The sequence below is a fragment of the Camelina sativa genome, chromosome 10 (assembly GCF_030686135.1).
Source record: "Camelina sativa cultivar CO46 ecotype springtype chromosome 10, ASM3068613v1".
Lineage (NCBI taxonomy): Eukaryota > Viridiplantae > Streptophyta > Magnoliopsida > Brassicales > Brassicaceae > Camelina > Camelina sativa.
Window position 1 is genome coordinate 7,018,116 of NC_141889.1, and position 26,410 is coordinate 7,044,525.

At 38.9% G+C, this 26,410-nt stretch overlaps 6 protein-coding genes across 12 annotated transcripts; 4 read left to right on the forward strand and 2 right to left on the reverse strand.

Moving 5' to 3' along the window:
• Positions 1-103: 103 nt before the first annotated feature.
• LOC104717786 (TITAN-like protein) lies at positions 104-4,781 on the reverse strand. Of its 5 annotated transcripts, XR_015568425.1 has the most exons (9): positions 4,356-4,767; positions 3,989-4,115; positions 3,755-3,839; positions 3,530-3,645; positions 3,373-3,437; positions 2,699-2,735; positions 2,118-2,551; positions 976-1,915; positions 104-880 (listed from the first exon to the last, which is right to left on the reverse strand). XR_015568425.1 is itself a non-coding variant. In XM_010435412.3 (7 exons), exons 1-7 carry the CDS (start codon positions 4,616-4,618, stop codon positions 1,883-1,885), a joined length of 1,269 nt encoding a protein of 422 aa, XP_010433714.1. In that variant the 5' UTR covers positions 4,619-4,767; the 3' UTR covers positions 104-1,882. The 5 variants fall into 5 exon arrangements, 1 of the variants encoding a protein (XP_010433714.1); XR_015568426.1 differs by lacking the exon at positions 3,989-4,115 and having other exon boundaries at positions 4,356-4,781; XR_015568423.1 differs by having other exon boundaries at positions 3,530-3,839; positions 4,356-4,774.
• On the forward strand, positions 433-1,623 carry LOC104717782 (arabinogalactan O-methyltransferase 1-like). Its single transcript, XM_010435408.3, has one exon. The coding sequence runs from the start codon at positions 433-435 to the stop codon at positions 1,384-1,386; it is 954 nt and encodes a 317-aa protein (XP_010433710.2). The 3' UTR covers positions 1,387-1,623.
• A 61-nt stretch (positions 4,782-4,842) lies between the features above and the next one.
• On the forward strand, positions 4,843-8,213 carry LOC104717783 (putative inactive purple acid phosphatase 24). Its single transcript, XM_010435409.3, has 12 exons — positions 4,843-5,273; positions 5,455-5,546; positions 5,637-5,706; positions 5,791-5,910; positions 6,001-6,093; positions 6,194-6,323; positions 6,441-6,522; positions 6,618-6,750; positions 6,836-7,041; positions 7,126-7,251; positions 7,329-7,638; positions 7,730-8,213. Exons 1-12 carry the CDS (start codon positions 5,085-5,087, stop codon positions 8,033-8,035), a joined length of 1,857 nt encoding a protein of 618 aa, XP_010433711.1. The 5' UTR covers positions 4,843-5,084; the 3' UTR covers positions 8,036-8,213.
• On the reverse strand, positions 8,062-12,456 carry LOC104717787 (uncharacterized). Of its 2 annotated transcripts, none has more exons than XR_015568427.1 (7): positions 11,765-12,456; positions 11,500-11,686; positions 11,165-11,415; positions 9,240-9,354; positions 9,033-9,125; positions 8,543-8,670; positions 8,062-8,453 (listed from the first exon to the last, which is right to left on the reverse strand). XR_015568427.1 is itself a non-coding variant. In XM_010435413.3 (7 exons), exons 1-7 carry the CDS (start codon positions 12,115-12,117, stop codon positions 8,340-8,342), a joined length of 1,257 nt encoding a protein of 418 aa, XP_010433715.1. In that variant the 5' UTR covers positions 12,118-12,456; the 3' UTR covers positions 8,062-8,339. The 2 variants fall into 2 exon arrangements, 1 of the variants encoding a protein (XP_010433715.1); XM_010435413.3 differs by having other exon boundaries at positions 8,543-8,686.
• A 321-nt stretch (positions 12,457-12,777) lies between these two features.
• On the forward strand, positions 12,778-20,397 carry LOC104720133 (uncharacterized). The gene is made up of 25 exons (XM_010438095.3): positions 12,778-14,072; positions 14,175-14,287; positions 14,378-14,494; positions 14,700-14,846; positions 14,960-15,271; positions 15,348-15,505; positions 15,771-15,892; positions 15,976-16,067; positions 16,153-16,351; positions 16,450-16,510; positions 16,640-16,788; positions 16,879-16,949; positions 17,016-17,189; positions 17,403-17,483; positions 17,895-17,993; positions 18,077-18,166; positions 18,442-18,517; positions 18,603-18,696; positions 18,777-18,846; positions 18,950-19,129; positions 19,405-19,527; positions 19,614-19,697; positions 19,781-19,965; positions 20,060-20,198; positions 20,298-20,397. Exons 1-25 carry the CDS (start codon positions 13,835-13,837, stop codon positions 20,355-20,357), a joined length of 3,234 nt encoding a protein of 1,077 aa, XP_010436397.2. The 5' UTR covers positions 12,778-13,834; the 3' UTR covers positions 20,358-20,397.
• A 768-nt stretch (positions 20,398-21,165) lies between these two features.
• On the forward strand, positions 21,166-26,361 carry LOC104717788 (conserved oligomeric Golgi complex subunit 2). Of its 2 annotated transcripts, none has more exons than XM_087469224.1 (12): positions 21,166-22,241; positions 22,510-22,710; positions 23,095-23,436; positions 23,613-23,774; positions 23,939-24,038; positions 24,127-24,336; positions 24,422-24,527; positions 24,809-25,009; positions 25,169-25,273; positions 25,372-25,497; positions 25,725-25,859; positions 25,953-26,361. In XM_087469224.1, the coding sequence occupies exons 3-12, from the start codon at positions 23,121-23,123 to the stop codon at positions 26,064-26,066; spliced, it is 1,575 nt and encodes a 524-aa protein (XP_087325350.1). In that variant the 5' UTR covers positions 21,166-22,241; positions 22,510-22,710; positions 23,095-23,120; the 3' UTR covers positions 26,067-26,361. The 2 variants fall into 2 exon arrangements, with proteins under 2 accessions (XP_087325350.1, XP_010433717.1); XM_010435415.3 differs by having other exon boundaries at positions 21,660-22,241; positions 23,100-23,436.
• The last annotated feature ends 49 nt before the right edge of the window (positions 26,362-26,410 follow it).

Consider the following 26,410-nt stretch of genomic DNA (forward strand, 5'->3'; position numbering starts at 1 on the left):
CCTAATCTCAGCTTCCATGATTTTCTCTTTCTTATCTCTGATGGGTAATTTGTGACAAATAATGCTTGCACTACTAAGATTGTTTCATATCATCAAACTACAGTTTACCAAAACTTATTCACCAATTGCAATCACTTAGATACACGTGTATTTCTTTCCACCAAAATCTTTGCTACTAATGACATGACAAATTGAAAAATAATAATCATGAAGTTAGGTAAATCCAAACTAACAAGCAAATGACATGACAACAAAAAAAAAAAAAAAAAGGAAAAAAAGAAGAGAATCTTGGAACAGAAGCAATACGACCTTTCCTTGTTATTCACTCGAAGATGACACAAACTGACAATCATAATTGATGATCATTTAAAACCAAAAGACAAACTCTTTTGGGAACCAGGTGATACTCAAAGAGAGGTGAGAATAGTAATCATGCCTCCTCAACTTCATCAATCTTCACTTCCTATTCTCAATCCACTACTCAGATCCTCACCTCCTTCCTCCCCTGATAATCCCAAACACCAGACAGAATCAAAGATTAAGATGCCAAAGTTCACTGTGCGTAAACTCATACCTCTTCTTATCTTCGTTCTATCAAGCCTCTCCGTTCTTCGACTCCTCCGGATTTCATACAAGTCTTCATCCTCTGCATCTAAGTCCTCATCTTCAACCACATTTCGTTTGAGTCCAGCCGAGTCCAGTCAGCACCTCAGGGCTAACGAGGGCCCAAGCGCTCTCACGGAAAAGGAACAGAAGTTCTTATCAGATACCATTGCCCGTAGATCCCCTTGCAACGTTCTTGTTTTCGGGTTTGCACCTCAATACCTCATGTTATCTTCAATCAACACTAGAGGTATTACCGTCATTTTAGACGATGAGCCTGCAAAGATAATGATACCAAAAGCTAAAGTAAATCCAAATAACACACGAATCTACAGCTTGAAATACCATCAGATGGAAGTGAAAAATGCTTACAATCTGCTTCGACATGCTCGAGCCAATCCCACATGCGCACCCAAGATGAATAATCTACAACAAGGCTCACCACACTGCAAAATGGAACTGAAGGATTTGCCACTGGAAGTACACAATATCAAATGGGATGTGATAGTTGTTGATGGGCCACGTGGAGACAACTTAGAGGCACCAGGTAGGATGGGGAGTATATACACTGCAGCTGTGTTAGCAAGGGAAGGAAGTAGTAACTCAACAACAGATGTTTTAGTGCATGATGTGCACAGGACTGCTGAGAAGTGGCTCTCCTGGGAATTCTTATGCCAGGAGAATCTGGTTTCAGCTAAAGGGAACTTCTGGAAGTTTAGGATTAAGGGACAATCAAATGCATCCAGGTTTTGCTCACCAGAAACCGTCCTCATCAGATATTAGCAAAATTTTGTACATTTAATCAAGAACAATGTAGTTCGACACACTACTACATCCTTATCTCATACCAGCGCAGGGAAACATGGTTGAATAGTGATAGTGTATAAAAGTCATTCCTAAAATGTGTGTCCAACTAGAAAATGGATACAATTAGTGGAAATGATCACAATTTATGCACCACAGAGTTATTTCATTTTAACTCCCCAAGAACAAGAAATGGAAAGCTATACAATTTCCTAAGAAGAAGAACCCAAAAGAAGATCAAATAGTCACAGAGAGGCCTTCTCTATGCTATATTTCATTATTACACAAAGCTACGTAATACTTTAACCCTTTCTTCGTACCAAAAAAAAAGATTCCATCCAATTTTCACACTACTTCAAAGGAGTATCCAGGTTCACATACCTCTAAAATTCTTTCATAGCTTGACATACACTGGAGCAAAAGATGATTATAAAATTCCTACATAAATAATCTGTACTCGTTGCCATCTTGGATGTCAGCCAGAGCCATTTTCACCAGTCTCTCTTCGCTGCAATCACAATTAATGTATGTATATAAGGCCAATGAAACGTATTTCTCGAAGGAAATTAAACAAAACAGCATCAACAAAGCAAAATGTATCTATTTATGTTGAGTATAAAAGGAGCACACATATGTTTGAGAATTAGAAAAAATAATAACCGACATGATACCGGCCATTTGTAATTAAATATTAGAAAGGTAAAACCTACCGCCCGTTTGCTAATGTACGGTTGTATTTTGACTGGTTCTGATTCTGTAGAGATGCTTTCAGTTTTGACCAACTTCCGTTTTTCCTTCTCAAATTCTTTCCTGGATTCTTTTCGCGTGCCTGATTGCCAAACTCGACCAAAGTTGGGAAGCCACTCTGCATCAACCTTACTATTCATTGTCTGTCCCCTCTTCTCCATCTCTATCTCTATTTTTCTCTTTTCAGCCCATGCAGCGCCAACCCTATTAGGATTCAGCTTACGAGTATTTCCAGGTATCTTTGCCTGAAAGCTGCTGCTCATGTCTGATTGGTTTAGTTGAACATTAGAAGAATTCCCATCATTTGCATCCAGCCATGGTGGAGGAGCTCCAGAGTGAACATTCCCGCAAGCATCGCTCGAATGGGAGGAAGAAATGCTAGTCATTCCCACCTCACCTGAAAAGTTAAAAAAGGACAATTCCAATTAATACTTTGTGCATATCAGAATGGCTACATCAATAAAATCCATAAACCTAGACGATGAAGCACTAATATGAAATTAACACAACACAGCTGGAATTTGAATGCCAAGTAGCACCCTACCTGGAGAACTGTAACTGCCCTTAATTTGTTTCCTCTCCTGGAATGAAGACAACGTTAGTAATAGGCTCACAGAAAAGAAAGAAAAAAATCTGGACTTAGACAATGAGTGTGTAATTGCCACCGGAAGGAATTCTGTGATATAATTGAACAAATTGACCACATAGACCCAATCCGTAATGAAACTTTGATGATCAAAACAACACACATAGATATTAGATAGAAGATTTATTCTGATCAATTACACAAATAACACATACGAAATTCCTGAACAGGAATAGTTATTGCCATTATCTTTACAAAGCATTGCCTTACAACCAAAAATTCTGAGCCGAATAACAAGTAGTGAAGAATCTCTGACTCGAATGATGACATCAATCAAAAAGTGACAAAAAGAATGATAAGATACATGTCAGATAATCTTATCTAACATAGACTGCAATGTGCATATAACAATGAGAAATCCTAAATTGTAGTTACAAACTATTTTAAACTGGGCAAGTCAATATTTTGAATGAAACCTAAGATGTATCAAAAACATAACTAATCTTCAAACTACAACTATTGTCTTACTCAATTCAAACGATCTTTCATTTACTTTTGAGAAACAGATGAAAACATTACACATCAGACTTTCAAAAAGCAGCTATATAAATGTTAAAAAAACTGAAACTCACCTGATCTTGACTGCTTGGGTAATCCTTGCTTCTAGAAGGAATGACATGTTTGCCAAACCCGTTCCCTAGAGAACAGAATTCATTAAGACTATTATATACAACTTGTTATACTCTACAACTAACAAAATATGGAGGTCATAATTAAACAAAAGAATACCTGGTAAATTACTCGGCGGATCAGTATGTAAAGGGAGGTGAGAAGAATCCATGTTCAGATATGAACCATAATGTGCAACTCCAGGAAGCTCTGAATGTGATATCTGATACTTATTCGTATTATACTGTAAAGGCAAAACATCACTGGAATGATGTGAATTTATAAGTTGTGCAGGAACATTTTCAATTTTATCCATAGTTTTAAAGGCAAGTTTATTGTGGATATCATTAGATGTCCCAGACAGCTGCTCACAGGACCCTTTAAAAGAGGATGCATCTTCACTTCCCAATGACTGGCATTTTCTTCTCCACTGCATCCAGTATAGATAGAATGTCATTAGAGATTTCAACAAACAACACACGTCTACACTCTGTCACTCTTAAACTGCAAAGGTTGTGCCACAGGTTATGAAAAAAAATACTGGCGACAACTGCAGCATAATCCTCAAGTAGTGTATACCGTAGCTACATTAGCTTCTGAAATACGGAAATCGTCAATGCAATCCATCGCCGGACCATTTTTCGAAAGAAATTGCTTGACATTCTTAAGATGATCCGAACTTGCGAAGTGGTTGATTGCCTTAGAACTGGTTAAAAAAAGCATCCAAACCAAAATATTATGTGTAATCAGAAGACGATTCAGTTTTTCTCCTTCCATGAGTTACATACAATCCCAGTTAACTCTATCATCAAGAACAAAAAATTCTCGCACACTCCGATTCTACATTTCATTCAAGTAACATAGCTACTATGTTCGCTAAAACAACGAACCTAAATCGAATGAACAGGCTCAAACTGAAAGGAAAGAGATAAAGGTAATGGCATACCAGGCGAAGGAGCTGCCGAGCTCAACAATGTCCTCATCACAAAAGACACACCAAACACGGTTTTGCGACTGCTCTTGTGGCCGCAGAACGCTAGGGTTCTTCAGGAAGAATCTGACGTCAGCAATCTTCGTCCGGAATCGATCGAGGAAGGTAGAGAGGAGGTCCTTGTGGCGAGGGAAGTACTTGTGGCGCGAGCCGTGGTCGTGATGCAATCGGCACACCTTGCAGTACTCGATCTCGCTCTTCTTCGATGGTTCCTTCATCCTTCTTCTTCTTCTTTCCAACGTGACCCGAATTAGGGATGCGACTGGAACAAAGGCCTTTGAAGCCACGGCGGTGTGTAGCTCCCCCCGGCCAATTACAATACACTATTTAATTCCCGGGTAAAGCCGGTCCGACTCCGGTCAGCCTTAAGTCCCAAAAAAATGAAGGAAAATTCAATTTTATCTTGGTTTTATCATTAAAATTTAAAAAACTGTTACCAATTACCATCATTATAACAAAAAATAAGAAAACTGTTAGAATATTATCTTTATCGAAAAAGAGAAACTGTTAGAATATTCGACTACTTAGATTTGACGGTGAAAGAAAATATTTGGATAATCTCAGGAATGTTGAATTCGATAGAGATGAATCAGTTTTGGGAAGATTCTTAGATATCATCCTGGATTATATATAATAAGTATACAGCTCTAGGTTTTTGTTTCCAAGTCACAACAAAGAAAAAACATGGCTAGAGTGTTTTTACTAGTGATTCTGTGCTTCACCGCACTGCTAAGCTCGAGCTTATGTTTTGGTCATGCTAATGCCAATGGTCGTGGAGATCAAGCACTGGCTAAGATTAACATTTACGAAACCAGTCTTGCTTTGGACACTTCTGTCAAGATTCACGCTTCCCCTGAAGTTCTTGGTTCCCAGGTTTTAAAAAAAAAACCCAATTTCTTGATCTTGATGTTATTTTGTTCTTGTCGGATTCTAGTTTTACTGATGTATTTTAAAGAGATGATTTAAATGTAAAAAAAATTTGTATGATAGCTTGAGTTTAGCCGTTCTAGTCTTGATAGCTTCGATTGGTTTTGATGTGTCTCTGATCTAACAGGGTGAAGATACTGAATGGGTACATGTTGCTATCTCCAACCCCAAGCCCGCTTCAAACGATTGGATTGGAGTTTTCTCGCCAGCTAAATTCGAGTATTTTTTTTTCTAAACTACATCTATTTTTGTTATAGATTGTGAAATGTGCCTTTTGTGCATTATTATTTGACTCGTCTTTGTTGTTAGCTCGGGTAACTGTTGGCCAACAACTGGTGGCAAAGAGAAAACTCCTTACATATGCGCATCTCCCATCAAGGTTTGGTTTGTTTTACATATATTGATTGACCTGTGATATCTTGATTTAAGTCCTCCTGGTAACATTCCTTTTTCTATTTGCCAGTACTTGTATTGTAACACTCATCCGGAGTATATGAAGTCAGGGAATGTGACTTTCAAGTTGCAGATGATAAATCAGAGAGCTGATATCTCTTTTGCACTGTTTACCAATGATGTTAAAATGGTAGGTTAACTATAGTAGCTTTCTCAGTTTAGTATATTTGTATACCTGCAATACCAAGTGGACTTAATGATCTTTTGAATATCACTGCAGCCACATCTTCTCGGGCAATCCAATCCTGTAGCTTTCGTCAATCCTAAAGCACCTGTCTACCCGCGTCTTGCATTAACCAAGAACTGGGATGAAGTAAGTTTTTCCACAACTTGAGTCAAAAGGCCTTGGGTCTTGGAGAATACAAACTTTTTTGGAGTTCGTTAAAACAGGCTTGTTTTTGAGCTTTTGATAGATGACCGTGACATGGACGAGTGGGTACAACATAAATGAGGCTGTTCCTTTCGTTGAATGGAGTGCAAAGGGACTTACAAGTAAGAGATCGCCAGCTGGAACAATCACCTTCAACAGAAACAGCCTGTGTGGTACGTCCTGTTTTGTATATCTTTCGCTGTGATCTCTGAGGCAACAGTGTTGCGATATTTCAGTCATCTGCATCATTCTAGAGATTTGATTTGTGGATATATGTGATGCTTACACAGGTAATCCTGCTCGGGGCGTTGGTTGGCGTGATCCTGGTTTCTTTCATACTGCTTTCTTGAAAGAACTCTGGCCAAACCGCGAGTATGACATCTCTACTTTGCTTCTTTTTAGTCTAAACCCGGAGTATTAATTTAGCTTCATAACTGTTAGTTAACTCTCAATCCTTTGGTTTACAGATACACATATAGGCTAGGCCATGACTTGGTCAATGGGTCGACGATTTGGAGCAAGAATTACACCTTCGTGTCATCTCCTTACCCTGGACAAGACTCGTTACAACGGGTCATAATATTTGGTGACATGGGGAAGGTATGTTTCTTTTAGGCCATTATGATCTCCATGTGCTCTCAGACTATTATCTCAAATGGTTGTTCTTGATTAAAATATATTTCAGGGTGAGCGAGATGGGTCTAATGAGTACAATGATTACCAACCTGGTTCCCTCAATACAACAGACCAACTCATCAAGGACTTGAAGAACATTGACATTGTTTTCCACATTGGAGATCTCACTTATTCCAATGGCTACCTCTCCCAGTGGGATCAGTTCACATCTCAAATCGAGCCCATCGCTTCTACTGTCCCCTACATGGTCGGGAGGTTTGTCAATAAGAAAAGCTTCATCATTGTTCTTCTTCCTCTACTACTCTTGTAGTGCTTTAAGTCATTTCTTTTTCATTACAGTGGCAACCACGAGCGTGATTGGCCAGACACTGGATCCTTCTATGCCCGGACAGACTCTGGAGGAGAGTGTGGTGTTCCTGCAGAGACCATGTTCTACTTTCCTGCTGAGAACCGAGCTAAATTCTGGTAAAGTTTTGTTAACCATTGACGATTTCTTGCAAGTTCCAGAACAATATCTTACATATGTCGGGTTGAATGGGCAGGTACAGAGCGGATTACGGGATGTTCCGCTTCTGTATAGCAGACACTGAACACGATTGGAGAGAAGGCACAGAGCAATACCAATTCATCGAGCGTTGCCTTGCCTCTGTAGACAGAAAGACTCAGCCTTGGCTCATTTTTATGGCTCATCGTGTCCTTGGTTATTCCACCAATGATTGGTATGGCCAAGAAGGAACCTTTGAAGAGCCTATGGGAAGAGAAAGCCTACAGAAACTGTGGCAGAAGTACAAAGTGGACCTTGCTTTCTACGGCCATGTCCATAACTATGAGCGAAGCTGCCCCATTTACGAGGTTTGATCCCATCATAATTTGCTTGATTTCCGTCTCATCGATGTAGCGTTGTCTCTAAGCTCTTATCTTACCTTTTTGTTTTCTATTGCAGAGCCAATGTGTGAACAACGATAAGGATCACTACTCAGGGACCTTCAAAGGAACTATCCACGTTGTTGTGGGTGGTGCAGGAAGTCACTTGTCTCCCTTTAGCTCACTGGTACCCAAATGGAGTTTGGTCAGAGACTATGACTTTGGGTTTGTGAAGTTGACTGCTTCTGATCACTCATCGCTTCTCTTTGAGTACAAGAAGAGCAGCACTGGCCAAGTGTACGACTCCTTCAATATCTCTAGAGATTACAGAGATGTTTTGGCTTGCACTCACGATAGCTGCGAGCCCACCACATCAGCTGGATGATCTTTCTTCTGTTTACATCATTTTCCTTCGAAACAATTAGCTTCTTAGCTTTTTTATTATTTAATAGGGCTTTACTCATTTTTTGGACAATATTTGTTGATTTCTTCAATTGCAGGGTTTTACTTTTACTCTGTAGACAATATAAAACAAAAAAAAATCGTCATTTTCATGGAACAAACTAACTCTAATCGTAACTCGTGTGAGAAGCCAAAAAAGGTGGCTACGATTTTAAGAATTTGCTTCCCTCTGTTTACACGAACACGACACAGTGACCAAACAATATACTTTTGATACTCTCTTCTGGTCAATCCGACATCTCTACTTCAGGGGTCTTGTCTTGTTGGTTCTCATGTGAAATCGTAGATGCAAGATCTTCTACTTTCAGGGGAGAATGTCGGGCCATATATTGAAACATGATCTGCAAGATGGATTATAAATGCTCGAGTCAATTCATAAATATGATTGTCCTAAGTTGGTATGCTATATGCAAAGAAAGAGAGTACCAACCTTGGAATAGCTATCAGCAAAGGCTCGGGCTCGATTTGACACACCAATATATTGCAAATCCGCCTTCTCAAATCTACCATCCACACAGTTCAGCCCTCCATCGCCAATGGCAAAGCGAATAAGACTTCCTGACAACAGTCCTGACTATAATATCCAACATGGGACAAACCACACATTTAGCAAAGTAACACAGTGCGAAATCATCCTTAAGCTAATTTAACTGCAACCTCTTATTATGACTGCATGGAGTTTATAACAAACAGGGCAGTACTAAGCTAGAGGAATCTGTTGGTCCTAGAAAGAAGATATTACTGAGCAATATCACTACCTTACGAGTATATGGCGTCTCTATAACAAACATAGGCACAGTAATTCAGAAAGAAGATAATATCTATGCTTTTACACTTTTCAATTTGCCCAAATGCTGATCATACAACCTTGGTTAAAAGACATACGGAAATAATAATCACTCTACTATATTTTGACATACCTGTTTTACAAAATCTGCATTTAAGCAACTGAATGGTACAGGTGGATCATCTGATGTTACAAGTTTTCCTTCTTCTTGCAACTCCAAGACGATCTGATTTTACAAGATACAGAGAATATAAGTTAAGACTTTGTAAATGGGAGTGTAACACTAAACACTCTGTTATGAAAAAACCATGAGCTGTAAATGTATGTCAAATCCACTTACATGTTGTTGATTTGGAACTTCTCCATTGTTATCTGTATCGATGACATACTGACTACAGCTCTCATCCTTCCATATCAACACCAGAGGAGTATTTCCAGTATGATAATGTGCATGCCTGCGAGTATTGCATGTAATTTAGTGGGGAAAGAGTCATAGAAGAACACTAGACCAACGAGACAATGATACCATAACAAGAGTATGAAGTAACCAGTGATTTATACAGCAACGTCCATAAAACAGATGAAAAAAGATCTGTCCTCTTTCTAATATAATCATCATTCATCAAAACCCTATATCTTCATATCCAAATGCATTTCCCTAACTTCCCTTCAAAACCTTTAGCTCTCAACTAAAGACTTAAGGTCCTAGGCTAGTTACAATAGTCCTTGATACAAGACTATGGTTAGGTTGATTAGGCCATCGTTTAGGATATTTTATTTAAATAGTTTTGGTGCTTTAGTTTATGAATTTGGTTTTCATAATTTCCATTCTACGTTAAAGTATTTACTATATTCTACTAGGGTTTTAACTAAGTTGTATCAAGGCCTATATAATGGTCTTTATTGATTAATGAGAGGGGAAGCCCCAAGAATTAACCTTAACCTCTAAGAGAGAATTAGGGTTAAGAGGGAGCTAAGCATTCATATCTTTCTTAATTCTCAAGCAATAAAGAGGTTCATAACAATTTGGTATCAGAGCCAACCGATTCAATGGGTGAGAACGATTTTGTTGCGGCAGAACTCGCAAAGTTGTTTGCAAAGATAGAGAGTTTGGACACAAAGATGGAAGACATGAAGAGGGAAATCTGCGAAATCAAGGGAATAACAATTTGGTATCAGAGCGGAACGATCCTATGAAGGGAGCTGAGCCGTCCGATCCTATACAGAGAGCTAAGTCTCTATGCGATTCCTTGAGGACAGATTTTGCTGAGCTGCGTGAGATGTTGAAAAAGCTCCAAGCGACGTTGGAGCAAGAGGAGATGAAGAAAAAACAGCAGGCGGTGTTGGAGACGGTGACATCGAAACCAGATCCGGTGTTGGTTGTGGTTTCGGTGGAACCAAACCACGTGAGGGGAGGTGTGCTGGAGACGGTGACTTTGAAAGCACCGACAGTAACTTCAAAGCCACCGGCCGTGACAACAATGGCAAAACCGGCGGCAGCGACGTTAGGAGCTCCGGTGTCTGTGCTGAAGCCAGAGGAACAAAACCTCTTGATGGAGGAGGTAATGTATGATTCACCTCTTGTAGTGAAGATTGAGGATGAAGAGTCTTTGCCTGTAAGAAAACGCAGCAAGTGGACGCTACCGGTAATTACGTGAGGATTTCTTTTAAGCACACGTTCTCAATCATAGCTGATGTTGAGTCAGCTCATAAGCTCGTGTTGGGTGAGAAGAAAAAGTGCAAGGAAGCAGTCACAAAGCTTCTAGAATCGTGTACCCGCAGTTGGAGCTTGAGGACAAGCTCCGAGTGGAGGAGGGGAGTAATGATACAAGACTATGGTTAGGTTGATTAGGCCATCGTTTAGGATATTTTATTTAAATAGTTTTGGTGCTTTAGTTTATGAATTTGGTTTTCATAATTTCCATTCTACGTTAAAGTATTTACTATATTCTACTAGGGTTTTAACTAAGTTGTATCAAGGCCTATATAATGGTCTTTATTGATTAATGAGAGGGGAAGCCCCAAGAATTAACCTTAATCTCTAAGAGAGAATTAGGGTTAAGAGGGAGCTAAGCATTCATATCTTTCTTAATTCTCAAGCAATAAAGAGGTTCATAACAGTCCTCCACTAGATTAACAAGAAAACAACTGATTCGCAGCTAGAAACCTTAAGGCACCCAAACTTTTTGTAAGTGCAGACAGCAGGAGAAGGAAAGATGGGAGTCGCAGTAAACTTAATGGCGAGAGATGAAATGATGCACTTACTTGTTATAAAACAACAGTCCATCCTTGACATAAGGTAATGAACCTGTATAAGCGGAGTGAAGTCCGGTTTGGTCGCAGTTATAAAAAGGAACAGCACTGAACCTGAACTTATGATAAAAGGAAGGCGGATCACAAGCACCAGTCTCAGCAAGTTTAGATTGCAACCAAAAGAACCTGAACTCTGCTGTACATTCATAAAGCGAGTAACCCCTCCAACAAACCATATCAATCACATAATATGTCTGATCAAACTGCATAAACAGTAACAAAACCGCATCCTAGTAAGCTCAAGAATGGGGATTATAAATCAGAGAAAAAAAAAAAGAATCTTTTACCTCGTGAAAGATACAGTCTAGTATAGAGTATGAGTTTGCAGGGCCAGAAGCGCCTTTTTTCCTGGCACCACCAGGCAACGCAGAAGGGAAATGATGTAAGATGGATCCATTGCGTACTCTACTTACTGTTGTTCCATCAGATGAAACTACGAAACATCTTTTGCCAGCTGGCCTTGCTAATACATACCTAAATAAACCAACCATTTCTCATAATCAGACTCATTTATGAAGCGAGAGGAGAGAAGCATCAAAATAGGAGCAGTACCAGTCTCGGCTCAAATTATCAGGGACGTCGATCATCCATTCTGGTAACATAAGCTGCCTCGCGAACCACTTGCGAGCCTCAGGTCCTCTGAGCCTCGAAGCTTGACGAACGTCAAAGCTACTCGATTCCGATTCGGTTCCTTCGTCGAGCTCGGGCACGGCTTCGAATAGTATCTCCGGGTCGACATCGGAAGAGGAGGATTGGAGCGAGATTACGGAAGAGGCGAGGTTTCGAGCTCGCTGCTGAGCGTCACTGCGATGCTGAGACTGACGGAGAAGAGAAAGCTCTCGACGTTTCTGTTGATCGGAGATAGGTCGTCGTTTAAACGGACGGCGAATCTCATGAGGCGCCATTGGTCTCGACCTAAAAAAGCTCTCCGAGACTCTCTTTGCTTTTGGATGGTGAGGTACGGTTCAAAATTTAAACCGGTGGTGGGTAAAATTAAACCAAACCGGTTTGATTCTATTATATCATTAATTATTAATTATATTATATCGTTAATTATTAATTCTAATATATCGTTAATTATAACCGGTTTGATTTTGAGAAACGCCTGAAATCAATCTCAAACAAGATAGATAATGCTCTTAAAGAGCTTATTGAAAGAGAAATCTAAAACTGAAAACACAATAGCTCATCGGAGCTTTATTCAAATGTAAAGAACAAAGATAATAAGAGAAGCTTTAGGTTGTCTTCAAGACCAAAGTGATTGTAGATTTATATTTCATAAATGGGAAGAAGGAGAATTGTATCATATGAAACTCTCAAGGTTACATTTCTTAGAGTCATTACACATATATATATGAAATTTCCCAAGTTACATGGGCTTTAAGACTAGTAATGGATCATACTATTGGGCTTTGTGGCTTGCTCTAATACTCTCCCGCAAACTTGGCGTGGTGTGAAAGCAACATGACAAGTTTGAAACCGCAAATGCAATGGCTTTGACATGAGAATGCGTCGTCGAAGCAAGATCGTTGTGATGTAGATAGCAGCATCTCTTCACCATAAAACCAGTCAGTAGTGTGAGAACTTTTCAGGTTCTTTTGACCTATTATTTGTCTCACAAAGAGTTCGGGTTTTCTTTACCTCGTTTAAGTCTCCTAAGCCGTCTATGAAAAAGAAGAATTCGCTTCCCACAACTACTTAAATCCTACTTGCTATCTGCTTCTCATCCATTTACCAACCACAATTTGCATAAAACCAATGTCTTTCTCTTTGACATTTTAACAAACACCTTGTGTGCTCTCAGCAAACCAGAAAAAAATTCAGCCATAAACCCATCCTTATGAAATCCAAGACCATCTGTTTGCATTCTAACTTCATGAGTTCAATCTTATAATCTAAACTAGCCAGCACAAACCACCATAGAAACGACAACCAGCAAAACTCCAAGCCTATAACTCTAAACCATTTCTTCCCCTTTCTCAAGCTCCATGTTCTGTTTTTGCTTTAAGCTTCAACGGTTGAAGAAATCATTATCTTCTCTTAGTTGACTTTCTCTTAGCTCGTGACCTTGATGGATCCCTAGCAATGGACGAGACGATTAGAAAACGTCACTGGTCTGACTTTGGAACTAGTAGAACCGGCAAACCCATGAACCGTATTGCTCTGATACCATGAAATCAATCTCAAACAAGATAGATAATGCTCTTAAAGAGCTTATTGAAAGAGAAATCTAAAACTGAAAACACAATAGCTCATTGGAGCTTTATTCAAATGTAAAGAACAAAGAGAATGAGAGAAGCTTTAGGTTGTCTTCAAGAACAAAGTGATTGTAGATTTATATTTCATAAATGGGAAGAAGGAGAGTTGTACAACTCTCAAGGTTACATTTCTTAGAGTCATTACACATATATATATGAAACTTATCTCACTTGGGAAATCCTAGTTACATGGGCTTTAAGACTAGTAATGGATCATACTATTGGGCTTTGTGGCTTCCTCTAATGACGCCTATATATATTCTATTTTCTTGTTAACGTTGTTCTCTTGATTGATTCATTCAACTCTCAAAGCATCGCTACTGAAAGAATCGTAACAAACAAAGGAGAGAGATCAAGAAGAGTCATGGTGTCACCGAAACGGAGTGAATCTATCTCCGGCAAGAGACCTCCATCTTCTTCTTCCGGAGATAAACCTCCTGTACCCAAACGCCAAAAGGTTTCTGATGGCGACGGCGCTTCGGCGGCTAAAGAAACTGATACTCTGAATCCTGCGGCGGGTTCTGGTAAATGCAACATTCCAACCTCCGGAGACGCCAAGATTGAGGTCTCTGCAGCTGCGTCACCACCATCTGTTGCGAAAGGTCCGCCTCTCTTATTCTCTGTTCCATCTTTCTGTATTTTGTTTCCTTTTGAGATTGTTTTATTTTCAATTCGTCTTTGTGTTTTCTTGTTTTGGATTGTAGTCGCAACACCGAAGTTGCAAGAGAAACCAAATACGATTACTTTTCGAGGATGGATATATGAACACGGTAGCTATAACAGCCCCTGGTGTCGATTTCTAGCAGAGTCTCAACAGGTGGTTTAATTAATCCCTCTACCTTTCTCTAACTTTATTTATAATACCAATGCTATATCCTGACAAGTTGAGCTACTGGTGAATTTTCAGTATCCAAGCCTTAACATTTGTGATTCAACCTTCACTCTTGGTTCTAGTAGACCATGCAGCTTCGAATTACATGACGGCGAACTCAGTTCCTTCTTGTGCAGAGTCACAAGAATTCAGGTATATACATATATTCTTTTTTTTTTTCTTTTTGTTTTTGTCCTTAAATGTTTACACTCAAACATTAGCACTGTCCCATGCCATGCCTGCTTCTTTTTCCTCTGTCTCGTGCTTATGATTTTTTCTACTTTTGAGTTGTGTGTGGAGATATGTGAGCTCCTTTATGAAGCATGTAATCTCATTGTTTGTTCACATGCATGTTCAGCGCAAAGGCAATGTTGTAGGGATTCTAGAGGCCACAGGAAGCAGGGGACCTGTGTGGTTAAACAGAAAACCTGTCGTGAAGAATGATTGCCATGTGCTAAACTCTGGTGACGAAGTGGCTTTTGGTCTTCTCAAGAGCTATGCTTTTGTATCCTTTCTTTGTTTTTGTATAAAAATGAGCAAGATGAAAATTTTCCTACAGTTTTAAGATGAATATCTCCATGGGAATGCACATAAGTTTTCCCCTTAAGTTCTATCCAGATATTTCAGCAAATGTCTAAAGTTACAGCAAAAGTTACTGCAAAAGCTGGTTCAGTACAGGTCCCTGCAGGAAAGTTTCTAGATTTAGAGAGAAAGGCAAGAGATCCAACAGGCAATTCCATTATCACAACTTTAGCAACCTTACAGCAGGACTCATCTCATCGAAAATCATCCCGTAAGAGCCACCAAGAGCCAGGGAAGCCTGCTACTTCTGTTGACAGCGTGGAAGGAATTTTATCTGTTGACAATAAAAGTAATAAAGCTGCAGATAGTGGAGCAGTCAGCAGCCACAATCAAGATTCCAATATGGAGGTAAGTACTCTATGTTTCCCTTGTACCCTAGCGTCATCAACAATATTTTGTATTATATTAACAAAGCTGGTATCAGATATTAGAAGAGGAAAACGAAGTGATAAGAAGTCCACAACAAGCTACAACATCAGGCAATGGTCTGCGATCTGCAATAATCAGAGAAGGCATTCAAGCTGGAATTTTCGGAGGCGAAAGCTTGGAAGTTTCATTCAAAAAATTTCCCTATTATTTGAGGTATAGACCAAGTAATATTATTCTTTTCTTTTCAGGTATTTATGCAGAGTTGAAGATATGTGCATGTGAATCGTCCATTACGAATCTGTTTATAGCATCATAGAATTCTGAGGTCTAATGTTTCTCTTGGTTTTCGTTTCTCTAATTCTATCCTCCCCGTTGTAGTCTTTCACACGGAATATCAGTTTTTCTCTTTGGTATTTTGGGCTTTGCATGGGTATTGTTCTCTGTTTTGTGTATGCTGACTAAGGTTTTATTTTTGCAGTGAAAATACAAAGAGTATCTTAATAGCTTCTTCATATGTACATCTCAAGAAAAAAGAATATGCCAAATATACCTCCAACATGACCACTTTGAACCCAAGGATATTACTTTCTGGTCCCACAGGTTTGTGGTATCTTGCTTGTGTAGTTCTTGTACTTCTTTTACGCGGCAACATCATTTTCGCTTTTCTGTTGTAATCGTTCCAGGGTCTGAAATATACCAAGAAATGTTAGCTAAAGCGCTTGCCAATCACTTCGAGGCGAAATTGCTAATATTTGACAGTCATCCAATTCTGGTGGTAAGCAATATATTGTATGTCTTTTGTTGTTAGTTTACAAAAGGAAAGGTTTTATATCTACACTTAAATATCTGTTTTCCTGCAGGCTTTGGCTGCTTCTAGAAAGTTATGTAACCTTCCCACTCAGAGTCTTGAGGTCATTGATCGAAGGAAAAACTCGGATTTTTCAGCCAGTGCTTCTAGTTCTAGCCCTTCTCCTGCTACTTCTTCTGGTCCTGACTCCCAGACAAAGTTGGAGCCGGAGACTTCATTCAGAACTCCAGTGAATCACACTTTGAAGAAAGGCAGGCCCATTAAATTGTTTGCAACAGAAGATGTACTTCAATCTTCTTAGATTTCTGGTTTGCGGATACTTCATTTGGAAGAACAAAAACACTTGCAGGTGACAGGGTAGAATTCATTGGTAGTGAGGTTTATCCGGAGCCGTCTACCTTAGGCTTAAGGTTTGTTTCTTATCATAGTTCGAATTAAGGCAGCTGCTGAGATCGATATTGGCTTCTATATGTTTCCCATTTATGTTCTGAACTTTTCTCTTGCCTTTTTATATTCACTTTTTACTTAATCTTATTCAGGGGACCTCCTCCTGGGTTTAAAGGGAAAGTAATTTTAGTATTTGATGAGAATCCTTTAGCTAAAGTGGGTGTTAGATTTGATGAGCCAATACCTGATGGAGTTGATGTTGGTCTATTGTGTGAACTGGGATATGGGTTCTTCTGCAAAGGTACTTCATTTTCAGTAGTACATTGGTTACTGGTCCTCAGCATCAGTTACTGATCCTTGTCTCACACACCGTTTCTTCTGTTTGTTATAGCTACTGATCTTCAGTTCGAAAGCTCGGGTTCTGAGGATCTAGATAACTTACTTGTTGACACATTGTTTGAGGTACTTTTTAGTTGCAAACTAATGAATTTTTGTTATCATTGTGCTTATATCTTCTTCTGTTTCCAGGTTGTCCATGCTGAGAGCAGAACTTGTCCGTTTATTCTATTTTTGAAAGATGCTGAGAAATCTGTTGTTGGAAATTACGATTTGTACTGTGCGTTCAAAAGAAGACTTGCATATCTCCCAGAAAACATAATTGTGATCAGTTCACAGACACATTCTGATAATCTCAAGGAGAAGGTAGTTACTTTGCGATGCTTTGCTCCAGTTGCATGTATTGAGCTCATATCGCAAAAGTTATTTATTATCTCTCTTGGAAATTATAAAATCATGTAGTGAAATAGAAACTTTTCCTAGGGCAAAGAAAATTAAATATATCAGGTAGTGAAGTAGAGTTTTAATATTGTGTTTTGACGAATTAATGAAATTCATTTCTTTTCATCTCTTTTGCAGTCTCATCCATGTAGTGAAGTAGGTCCATCTTTCACTAAGTTCAGCAGCAGCCAAACTGCTTTCCTTGACTTACCTTTACCAGTAAATCAACGTCCTCTCATCTTTTCTTTGATTGTTTCCTATGCGGGAAAATAATACATAACAATGTTAGTAGTCATTCTTGAGGCAATTGGCCATTATCTGTTACCAATTAATGCATGTTTATAGGTTTCTTCTTCTGTATTTATCTATTACCTTCTATTTTTCCTGCCTAGGACTAGTAATATTAGTTTATGCTCATATATGCCTTAAACTTTTGACCAAAGTGTGGAATTTTGAGTTTACATTCAACTGTATCAGTTCTTTTTTCTAGCCGGCTTTCAGCTCTGCTTGGTTCCTCTAAACATGCTTGATCCAGCGACTGTTATTTCAACTGGCTAGTGTCAATGCTGAGGGTATCTTTTCTCTTCTATATATACTGAGACTAATGTTAATTTTTCTTAATATTCCTAGGATATTGGACGACTACATACACGAGAGGAGGAAGTTCCAGAGAATACAAAACGTCTAACGGAGCTCTTTGGGAATAAAGTTACTATTCAAATCCCACAGGTCTGTTACTCTGTGAGTCATAAGCATTCTCGTGTGTTGTCTGTCAAAGAAACCGTAGACTTGAAGGAGCTAATTATTCCCAGGATGAGGAAGAACTTACATCCTGGAAGTATCAGTTGGATCGTGATGCTGAGATTTTGAAAATGAAGGCTAATTTCAATCACTTGCGCATGGTATGTCTTTCACTGAATATATGGTATTGGTATGCTTTTGGCTCTCCTATGGACTTAATATGCAATTAAAAAAAGGTTATGGCAGCATTCTATGTCTGGACACAGTATAAGTTTTATAGATGAGAAACTTTTTGGATTTACGTATAACGTATCTAGCTAAATTATATCCTTGGTATTTTGGCTGTTAGCTTAACTCTCAAGTCTCATTTCCTGATTTAAAAGCAGGGGCTTTACAGAAGTTTTAAAAACGATTCTATATTTGCATCTCAATTCAGGTGTTGGGACGATGTGGTCTGGAATGTGAAGGAATTGAGACGCTGTGCATGAAGGATCTAGCACTTCAAAGCGACAGTATATATTCCTTTTGTTCGACATGATGACCATAATTGACAATGGAATGCTATTCTTAAGAGTTGACTTTGACATTTCGGTTTAGGTGCAGAAAAGATCATTGGATGGGCTCTTAGCGACCATCTAAGGCGTAATCCTGATACTGATCCAGATGCTAGGGTTATTGTGTCTCGTGATAGGTAATTGGCAGCTTGTCCCTGCGCATTACTGCTCTTGATTATCTGTCTTAGTATTGAGTGCGAAATTTGAATCCTTTCAGCATAGAATTTGCAATAGGACTCTTGCAGGCTGTGCTAAATGGTTCTACGAGCTCAAAGAAGTCTCTCAAGGTTAGGAAATTTCCTTGTAAATTGGATTGTTGTTTACTTATTTTCATTATGTCCATGGCTCATATATCATGTAACAACTGTTACTTTTCTTTGTCGCTTTCAGGACATTGTGACAGATAATGGGTTTGAGAAGCGGCTTATAAGTGAAGTTATTCAGCCCAGTGACATTGATGTTACATTTGATGACATTGGGGCACTTGAGAAAGTCAAAGATACCTTAAAGGAACTGGTTATGCTTCCTTTACAACGGCCTGAACTTTTTTCCAGGGGACAATTAACAAAGGTGGTTCTCTTCTCCGCATTAGGTTTCAGAAAACTCCTATAGTTTTTTTTTTATATATATTTGGTCCTGCCAATTTTCATAGACGTATGAAGGAAACACAATTTATTTGTGTGTGCCACTATACTTACATGGTTTTTGTGGAGTAGCAATGATATTAGTTGTATCAGCTAATAATTTGGGTTTTCTCAAAGATTCGTTTCTCCTAAAATTTAGTTGTTAACGATTTGTGCATTGGTGGCTTCTTGATCAGTCCGCTCTGGTTCTTCTCTATGCAGCCATGTAAAGGAATTCTCTTATTTGGACCTCCTGGAACTGGAAAGACCATGCTTGCAAAAGCAGTGGCAAAGGAAGCTGGTGCGAACTTCATCAACCTCTCAATGTCAAGCATCACATCTAAGGTAACTGAATGCCCTTGATATTTGGAATCTACCGATTTATACACAGAATCTCTTGTTCGAGACTTGTGTTCTTCTCAATACTGCAGTGGTTTGGTGAGGTTGAGAAGTATGTCAAAGCTGTCTTTTCGTTGGCCAGTAAAATTTCACCTAGCGTTATATTTGTGGACGAGGTAATTTTTCATGGTCAAGTCCTAGGCGCATCATGCTTGTAATCAGAGCACTGACAGTCCTACAATATTTTACCGTCTTGTAGGTGGACAGCATGCTAGGCCGAAGAGAAACCCCGGGGGAACATGAAGCCATGCGGAAGATGAAAAATGAGTTCATGATACACTGGGACGGTCTAAAGACAAAGGAAATGGAACGTGTTCTGGTTCTTGCAGCCACAAACCGGCCTTATGACCTTGATGAGGCTGTCATTAGACGGTTGCCCCGTAGGTAAACTAAAAATCGCTTCCTTTTGTGGGATTTTTTTGTCAAATTGACGTGACAGTTAGAGGTTGTGAAAATTCTGTGGTATTGACTTGTGTAGGTTGATGTTAGGACTACCAGATGCTCCAAATAGAGCAAATATATTAAAGGTTATACTTGCAAAAGAAGACTTGTCCCCTGATTTGGATATTGATGGGGTTGCTAGGATGACTAATGGATATTCTGGAAGCGACCTTAAGGTAGATTCCTAGTAATTCCTTTAAACTCTGTTGTTATGGTCTGCCAAAAATGCAAAGAAATGCTCATATATATTCTGAATTTCTCTTTGGTGCGCTCAGAATCTATGTGTTACTGCTGCCCACCGTCCAATCAAGGAGATATTGGAGAAGGAAGAATAACTTTTATATATGTTGAGTAAACTTGTCTATAGAATAAAAATATGCTTATGATGGATGGGACATTATGGTAGGAGCGAGATGCTGCTCTGGCTGAAGGCAAAGATCCTCCAGCTTTAAGTGGAAGTTCTGATATCCGAGCTATGAACATGGAGGATTTCAGATACGCACATGAACGGGTAAGATTTGCATGCTTACGCTGTTTTTGTTTTTAACCTTTTCATATTGTTTTTTGGGCTCAGTGAAGTGTAACCATCCTCATTGGTGTTAAATCAGGTGGGTTCGAGCGTTTCATCAGAGTCTGTGAACACGACAGAGCTTCAACAATGGAACGAACTCAACGGGGAAGGTGGATCCAGAAGGCAGCAATCACTCAGCTACTACATGTAGCCTCCCTAGGATTGAATCTACGTTAGAAAACCATAGCTCAATTTTCGTCTCAAAAAAAAGAATGTACAATTTTCAATTTTTCAGGGTGAACAGAATAATACAATAAGTGAAAGTGGTTGAATTAGATTTGTTTTGAATTTTTGATACAAACCGGTCAGGTTTGGTCACTAGTTCCAAAAGACATATATATATATATATATCTTGGCGGGGATGAGATTCTTGCAGTTATCACTTTTCTAACAGTTTGTAAACACGTGTCTCATATGTCAGAAACTTTGGATAAACTTATATTAACAATCAAAGGCGCAATTATACAAGCAACACTTTGGATAATCTCAAAAACTCTTAGTTAACGAGGTTTTGTGGCATTGGTTTTAGCCGTTAAGTACTTTAAGTTAATCTCACTCTCTGATTCATTTCCATGGAACGAAGGTGATGAGTTCATCATCAATCTCTCTCTTTAGTCTTTACTGATACATGATGATGAAAAGTAAATCTCCTTCCTTTTCTTCTTTCTCTGCCTAACTCTTGAACCTCAAAGATCTTTCTCTCCCAAAGCTTTTCTTTAAATTGAGATTATTACAACCGGTTTAGTTTGTTGGTAGACAGACTTTTGCAATCTAATCTTGCCAAACCAAAGATTGCAAGAAATCTCCACCTTGATTATAATTACTGCTTTAAGCTTGATTAAAATACGAACACCGTATATTTTTTAGCTGCGATTTTCCACAATAGCAATATTTATTACTGTTAATAGATTTTCCTAGATGATGTATACATTAAAAATCCCGAATAATATTAAATCAGGCGTCAATATGTATCATACATACCGATTTCACAGGGTCGACCAAACCGAACTATTTAATCGTCCGGTTTGGTTAAATTGAGCAGGCACTTGTACCGCCGACACGCAATACATCTCTATAACATGGATTCGGCAAGCAGTCCACACACAGATGTATAACTCTGAAGTCTGGAAGCCATTTCCCACTCAGAGGAGGAATCAGCGAAGCGAAAAAAATGTCAGATCTGGTCGCGACGTCGTCGTCGTCGCCGTCGCCAGCACCGAGATCCGCCACAGACTTCTTTTCGGATCCTTACGACTCCCATCCTCTTTGGTTCAAGCCTTCCCTGTTCCTTTCCCCTGGCTTCGACTCCGAGTCCTACATCTCAGAGCTCCGTACATTCGTTCCCTTTGACACTCTCCGATCCGAGCTCCGGTCCCATCTTGCATCCCTTAACCGTGAACTTGTTGATCTCATCAACCGAGACTACGCCGATTTCGTCAATTTAAGCACTAAGCTCGTCGACATCGATGCGGCTGTTGTCCGTATGCGCGCTCCGCTTCTTGAGCTCCGTGAGAAGATCACTGCATTTCGTGGATCTGTTGAGGCCGCGCTTTTCGCACTAAGGAATGGATTGCAGCAACGCTCTGATGCTGGTGCTGCTAGGGAGGTCCTCGAGTTGTTGCTCGACACATTTCATGTGGTATCCAAGGTACATGATTCTGATTTCTCATTCTTAATAAGTGTAATCTCGAGTCTTCTTGTCGTCGGTTATTAGAGATCTAGATCACAGGGTTTATGTAAGCTTGTCGATCTTCTTAGTCTACTCTCAGTGATAATTTATATTGTATCTTCAATTGGTTTTGATCCGTAATGGTTATGCATTGTAGTTCTGCTTATGCTGAGCGAAGATGTTTCTCCGTTGCTTTTAGATAATCTGAATGCTTGACGTAACTGGTGCCTATTCATTGTAATTGTAGGTTGAAAAGCTTATTAAAGTTCTACCAAGTACTCCTTCTGACTGGCAAAGCGAGGATGCGAGTTCCATGGGAAGGATTTCTATGAGTGATGAGAATTCTACGCAGCAAGATGGCACAACCATGAGAGAAACCCAGAGCATGCTTCTCGAAAGAATAGCTAGTGAAATGAATCGGCTCAAGTTCTATATGGCTCATGCACAGGTCTCCATCATGCATTTACTTTTTCTTTTTCTTTTTTTTTTTTGTAAAGTCGCAATTTCTAGTCTCAATGTATAGATTGTATTAGAAATGAACCTCTGTTCCTTTTTATAAGAAGTTTCGAGTATACTGCATTTGACAGTAGTGTATTGGGGATCAAAACTAGCTGAATATATGGATCAAAACTAGCTGAATATAGAGCTTGAGAAGTGGCTGTGCTGGTAGGAGAATTCATTTGCTTTGAGAAGATTGTTGGCAACAAAAAAAAATAGGTCACATGAGATGCTACATAGTAAAATCTTCCAAGTTCTCCGGTGTTCTGCAAAACTCTAGTATACTTGTTAGCCTCTGATGACTGTTGCTCACTACTTTTTTCTATTATGCCAGTACAGAACCTGCCTTTCATTGAGAACATGGAGAAGAGGATTCAGAGCGCTAGTGTGTTATTGGATGCTAGCCTGGGTCATTGCTTCATTGATGGGCTAAACAACAGAGATATAAGTGTCCTTTACAACTGCTTGCGTGCATACGCTGCCATTGATAACACCAACAATGCAGAAGAATTTTTTCGTACAACTGTTGTGGCTCCATTTGTTCATAAAATTATTACACATGAAACATCAACGGATGCTGCTGGAACATCCGGAGATGAACTTGAAAACGATTACAAACAGATCAAGCATTTTATTGCGAGGGACTGTAAAATGCTGCTAGAAATATCATCAACGGGTAACTCGCTCAAATCGCTCTGTGATCATATATGTTGTAGACATCCAATTTACCTAGAAATTTTTTTAAACCTATTTAACACAGTAACCTAGGTTTCATGGCTTATTTCCTTCTTAGTGGTGTCGTTTTATATTTCACTCATCGTACTCTTTGCTTGGTATCTTGTGCTAAAACAGACAAATCAGGTTTACACGTCTTCAACTTCTTGGCAAATTCAATCCTGAAAGAAGTTCTTTCGGCAATCCAGAAAGTCAAACCAGGAGCATTTTCTCCTGGAAGGCCTACAGAATTCTTGAAGAATTACAAGGCAAGCTTGGACTTCCTGGCATATCTTGAAGGTAGAGTAACTGATGTTTATCTTCCTCTGAGCTTGATCACATGGCATGTCAGATTCATTGTGGACTGAGATTAATGTGGCTTATATGAGCATGAAACATAATTTAATACTAGGTGATAATCTGGATTTATTTCAGTTGACTCATACCATATACTTCTTATGAAGGTTATTGTCCGTCAAGGTCTGCTGTAACTAAGTTTCGAGCTGAAGCTATATACATCGAATTCATGAAGCAATGGAATGTTGGAGTATATTTTTCACTGAGGTACTTGAGAAATATAATAGATGGCTGTCGATTTACCATTAGATTAGTGGTTTCTCGACTTCTCTAACTCAAATATACATAATTTCAGGTTCCAGGAGATAGCTGGAGCCTTGGATTCTGCTCTTACTTCTCCATCTCTGGTTTTCATTCAGGATTCAGATAAACAGAGTTTGCTCAACTTAATTCTCAGACAGAGTGGTACTCTCTTGGAGTGCTTGCGGTCATGCTGGAAAGAAGATGTTCTCGTTTTCTCTGCTGCTGATAAATTTCTTCGCTTGACCTTGCAGCTTCTTTCGAGGTTTGCGAAATCCGACTGTAAAATAATCCATGTTTACTAGTTTTTGTTTCAAATATAAATTTGATTATGTGTTAATTACATGTAGATATAGCATGTGGGTGTCATCTGCGCTGAATACTAGAAAGAGTAATGCCAACCCGACTCCTGGATGTGGATGGGCAGTTTCAGCCACTGCAGAAGATTTTGTATATGTAAGTTACTTCTTATATGGAATGTTTTTGAGCTCCTCTTATTTTGGACATGTTCGGGATTGCTGCAATTTCATGTTTACTATATCAGCTGCAGTTATGTTCTGTGGGATAGCTTAATTTCCATTATGTTTGGAATAGAATGAAAAAGAATTCTGTGGAAAATAAGTAAACTCGGAATATCTGCTTTTCAAATATATATATACATGAAATTATATTACGTAGACCAATTGGTTTGATCATTTGATTTTTTTTGGAATATTTACACGTTTCCTTCCTGGCAGGTTATACATGATGTAAATTGTCTAGTCTCAGAAGTTTGTGGCGATTACATTGGACATATATCACAGTATTTATCTTCATGCTCCACTGAAGTTCTTGATGTAGTGAGGATGAGCATAGAACAGGGTGGGGCATCATTAGAGAAAGTCCTACCTTTAGTTACCAAGACAATAATTGACGTCATTGTTGATAAATCTGTTGAGGTAAAGCTCTGAAAAGCATTAGATCCAGATTTGTTTACTGCCTTAGTGAGCATTAATGTTGTGTATAACTTGTTGTATAGCTGAATTAGGTTGGAGGTATTCTTTATGTATCATACATGTTTAACTCTGTAATGTTAAATGTTTTCTTCTCTCCTATAGGACCTAAGGCAGCTCAAGGGAATAACCGCTACATATAGGATGACTAATAAGCCACTCCCTGTTAGGCACTCACCATACGTCGTCGGGCTATTGCGTCCTGTAAAGGTATTCATTCAGCTTTGGTGTTGCGATTGATTAAAGTTCATAATAACTTGACTGGTGAAATTCTGAAGTGTGGATTTTTGCACCTTCTCTTTTACAAGGTTTTTTTGGAGGGAGATAAGGCTAGACAATACTTGACCGAAAAAATAAGGGAGGAGTTACTGCATGGTACTGTCACTGAAATTACCAGGCGGTATTATGAATTAGCTGCTGAACTTGTTAGCGTGGTAAGTACTCTGTTTTAAACACTTGATGAGGATTTCTAATCAGTATAATAAAAACTCAGATTTACAACACTATTTTAGGAAATTACCCAAAACTAAAAATAGGATTGGAAAAGCTTTTTCTCTGTGCCTAAAATTCGTTTTTCAAATTCAATTATTGCTATATAAAGATGCAGAAATGATGAGTAATTTATATGTAATGATGAGATACTGATTGTATGATGTAACAGGCAAGAAAAACAGAGTCATCGCTTCAGAAATTACGTCAAAATGCACAGAGACGAGCAGGTGCAGCATCAGGTGTTTCTGATCAAAATGTATCTGAAACAGACAAGATGTGTATGCAGTTGTTCCTTGATATTCAGGTAACACTCTTTACTGAGTTTGAGGATAGTAAGTATTTTCTGCAAATTTTAGTTTCCAAGGAAGTAACATCATGTGGTTAATATATTTGCCAGGAGTATGGCCGAAACATTTCTGCACTGGGGTTGAAACCGGCAGATATCCCGGCTTATTGTTCCTTTTGGCAATGCGTTGCACCAGCGGATAGGCAAAACACGATAAGTGTCTGAGAGGACTCACGCTGCATTATTATATACATCATCACGGGGTATCATGTTTTATAATAAAGAAAAGTAGTAATCGTCTCTTCTTCTTTTTGTTGCTTGTGTTTGGTTGTTATAATCGTGAAGTGAAGAGAAGAGGGAAGAGAGTTTTGTTGAGAGAGAGGGGTGTTTTTCCGAAGTTGGATTATGATTGAGAGAGATCCATGACATATTGCCAGCTTTTTTGGCCATTCTAATCTTTTGTAGGACTATTTTTAAGTATATAACACGCACCAAAAGGAATGAAACTTTTATTTTTCTAGTTTTTATGTAAACCAAAGAAATTGTCAATGGTCTGACACAAACTAAAC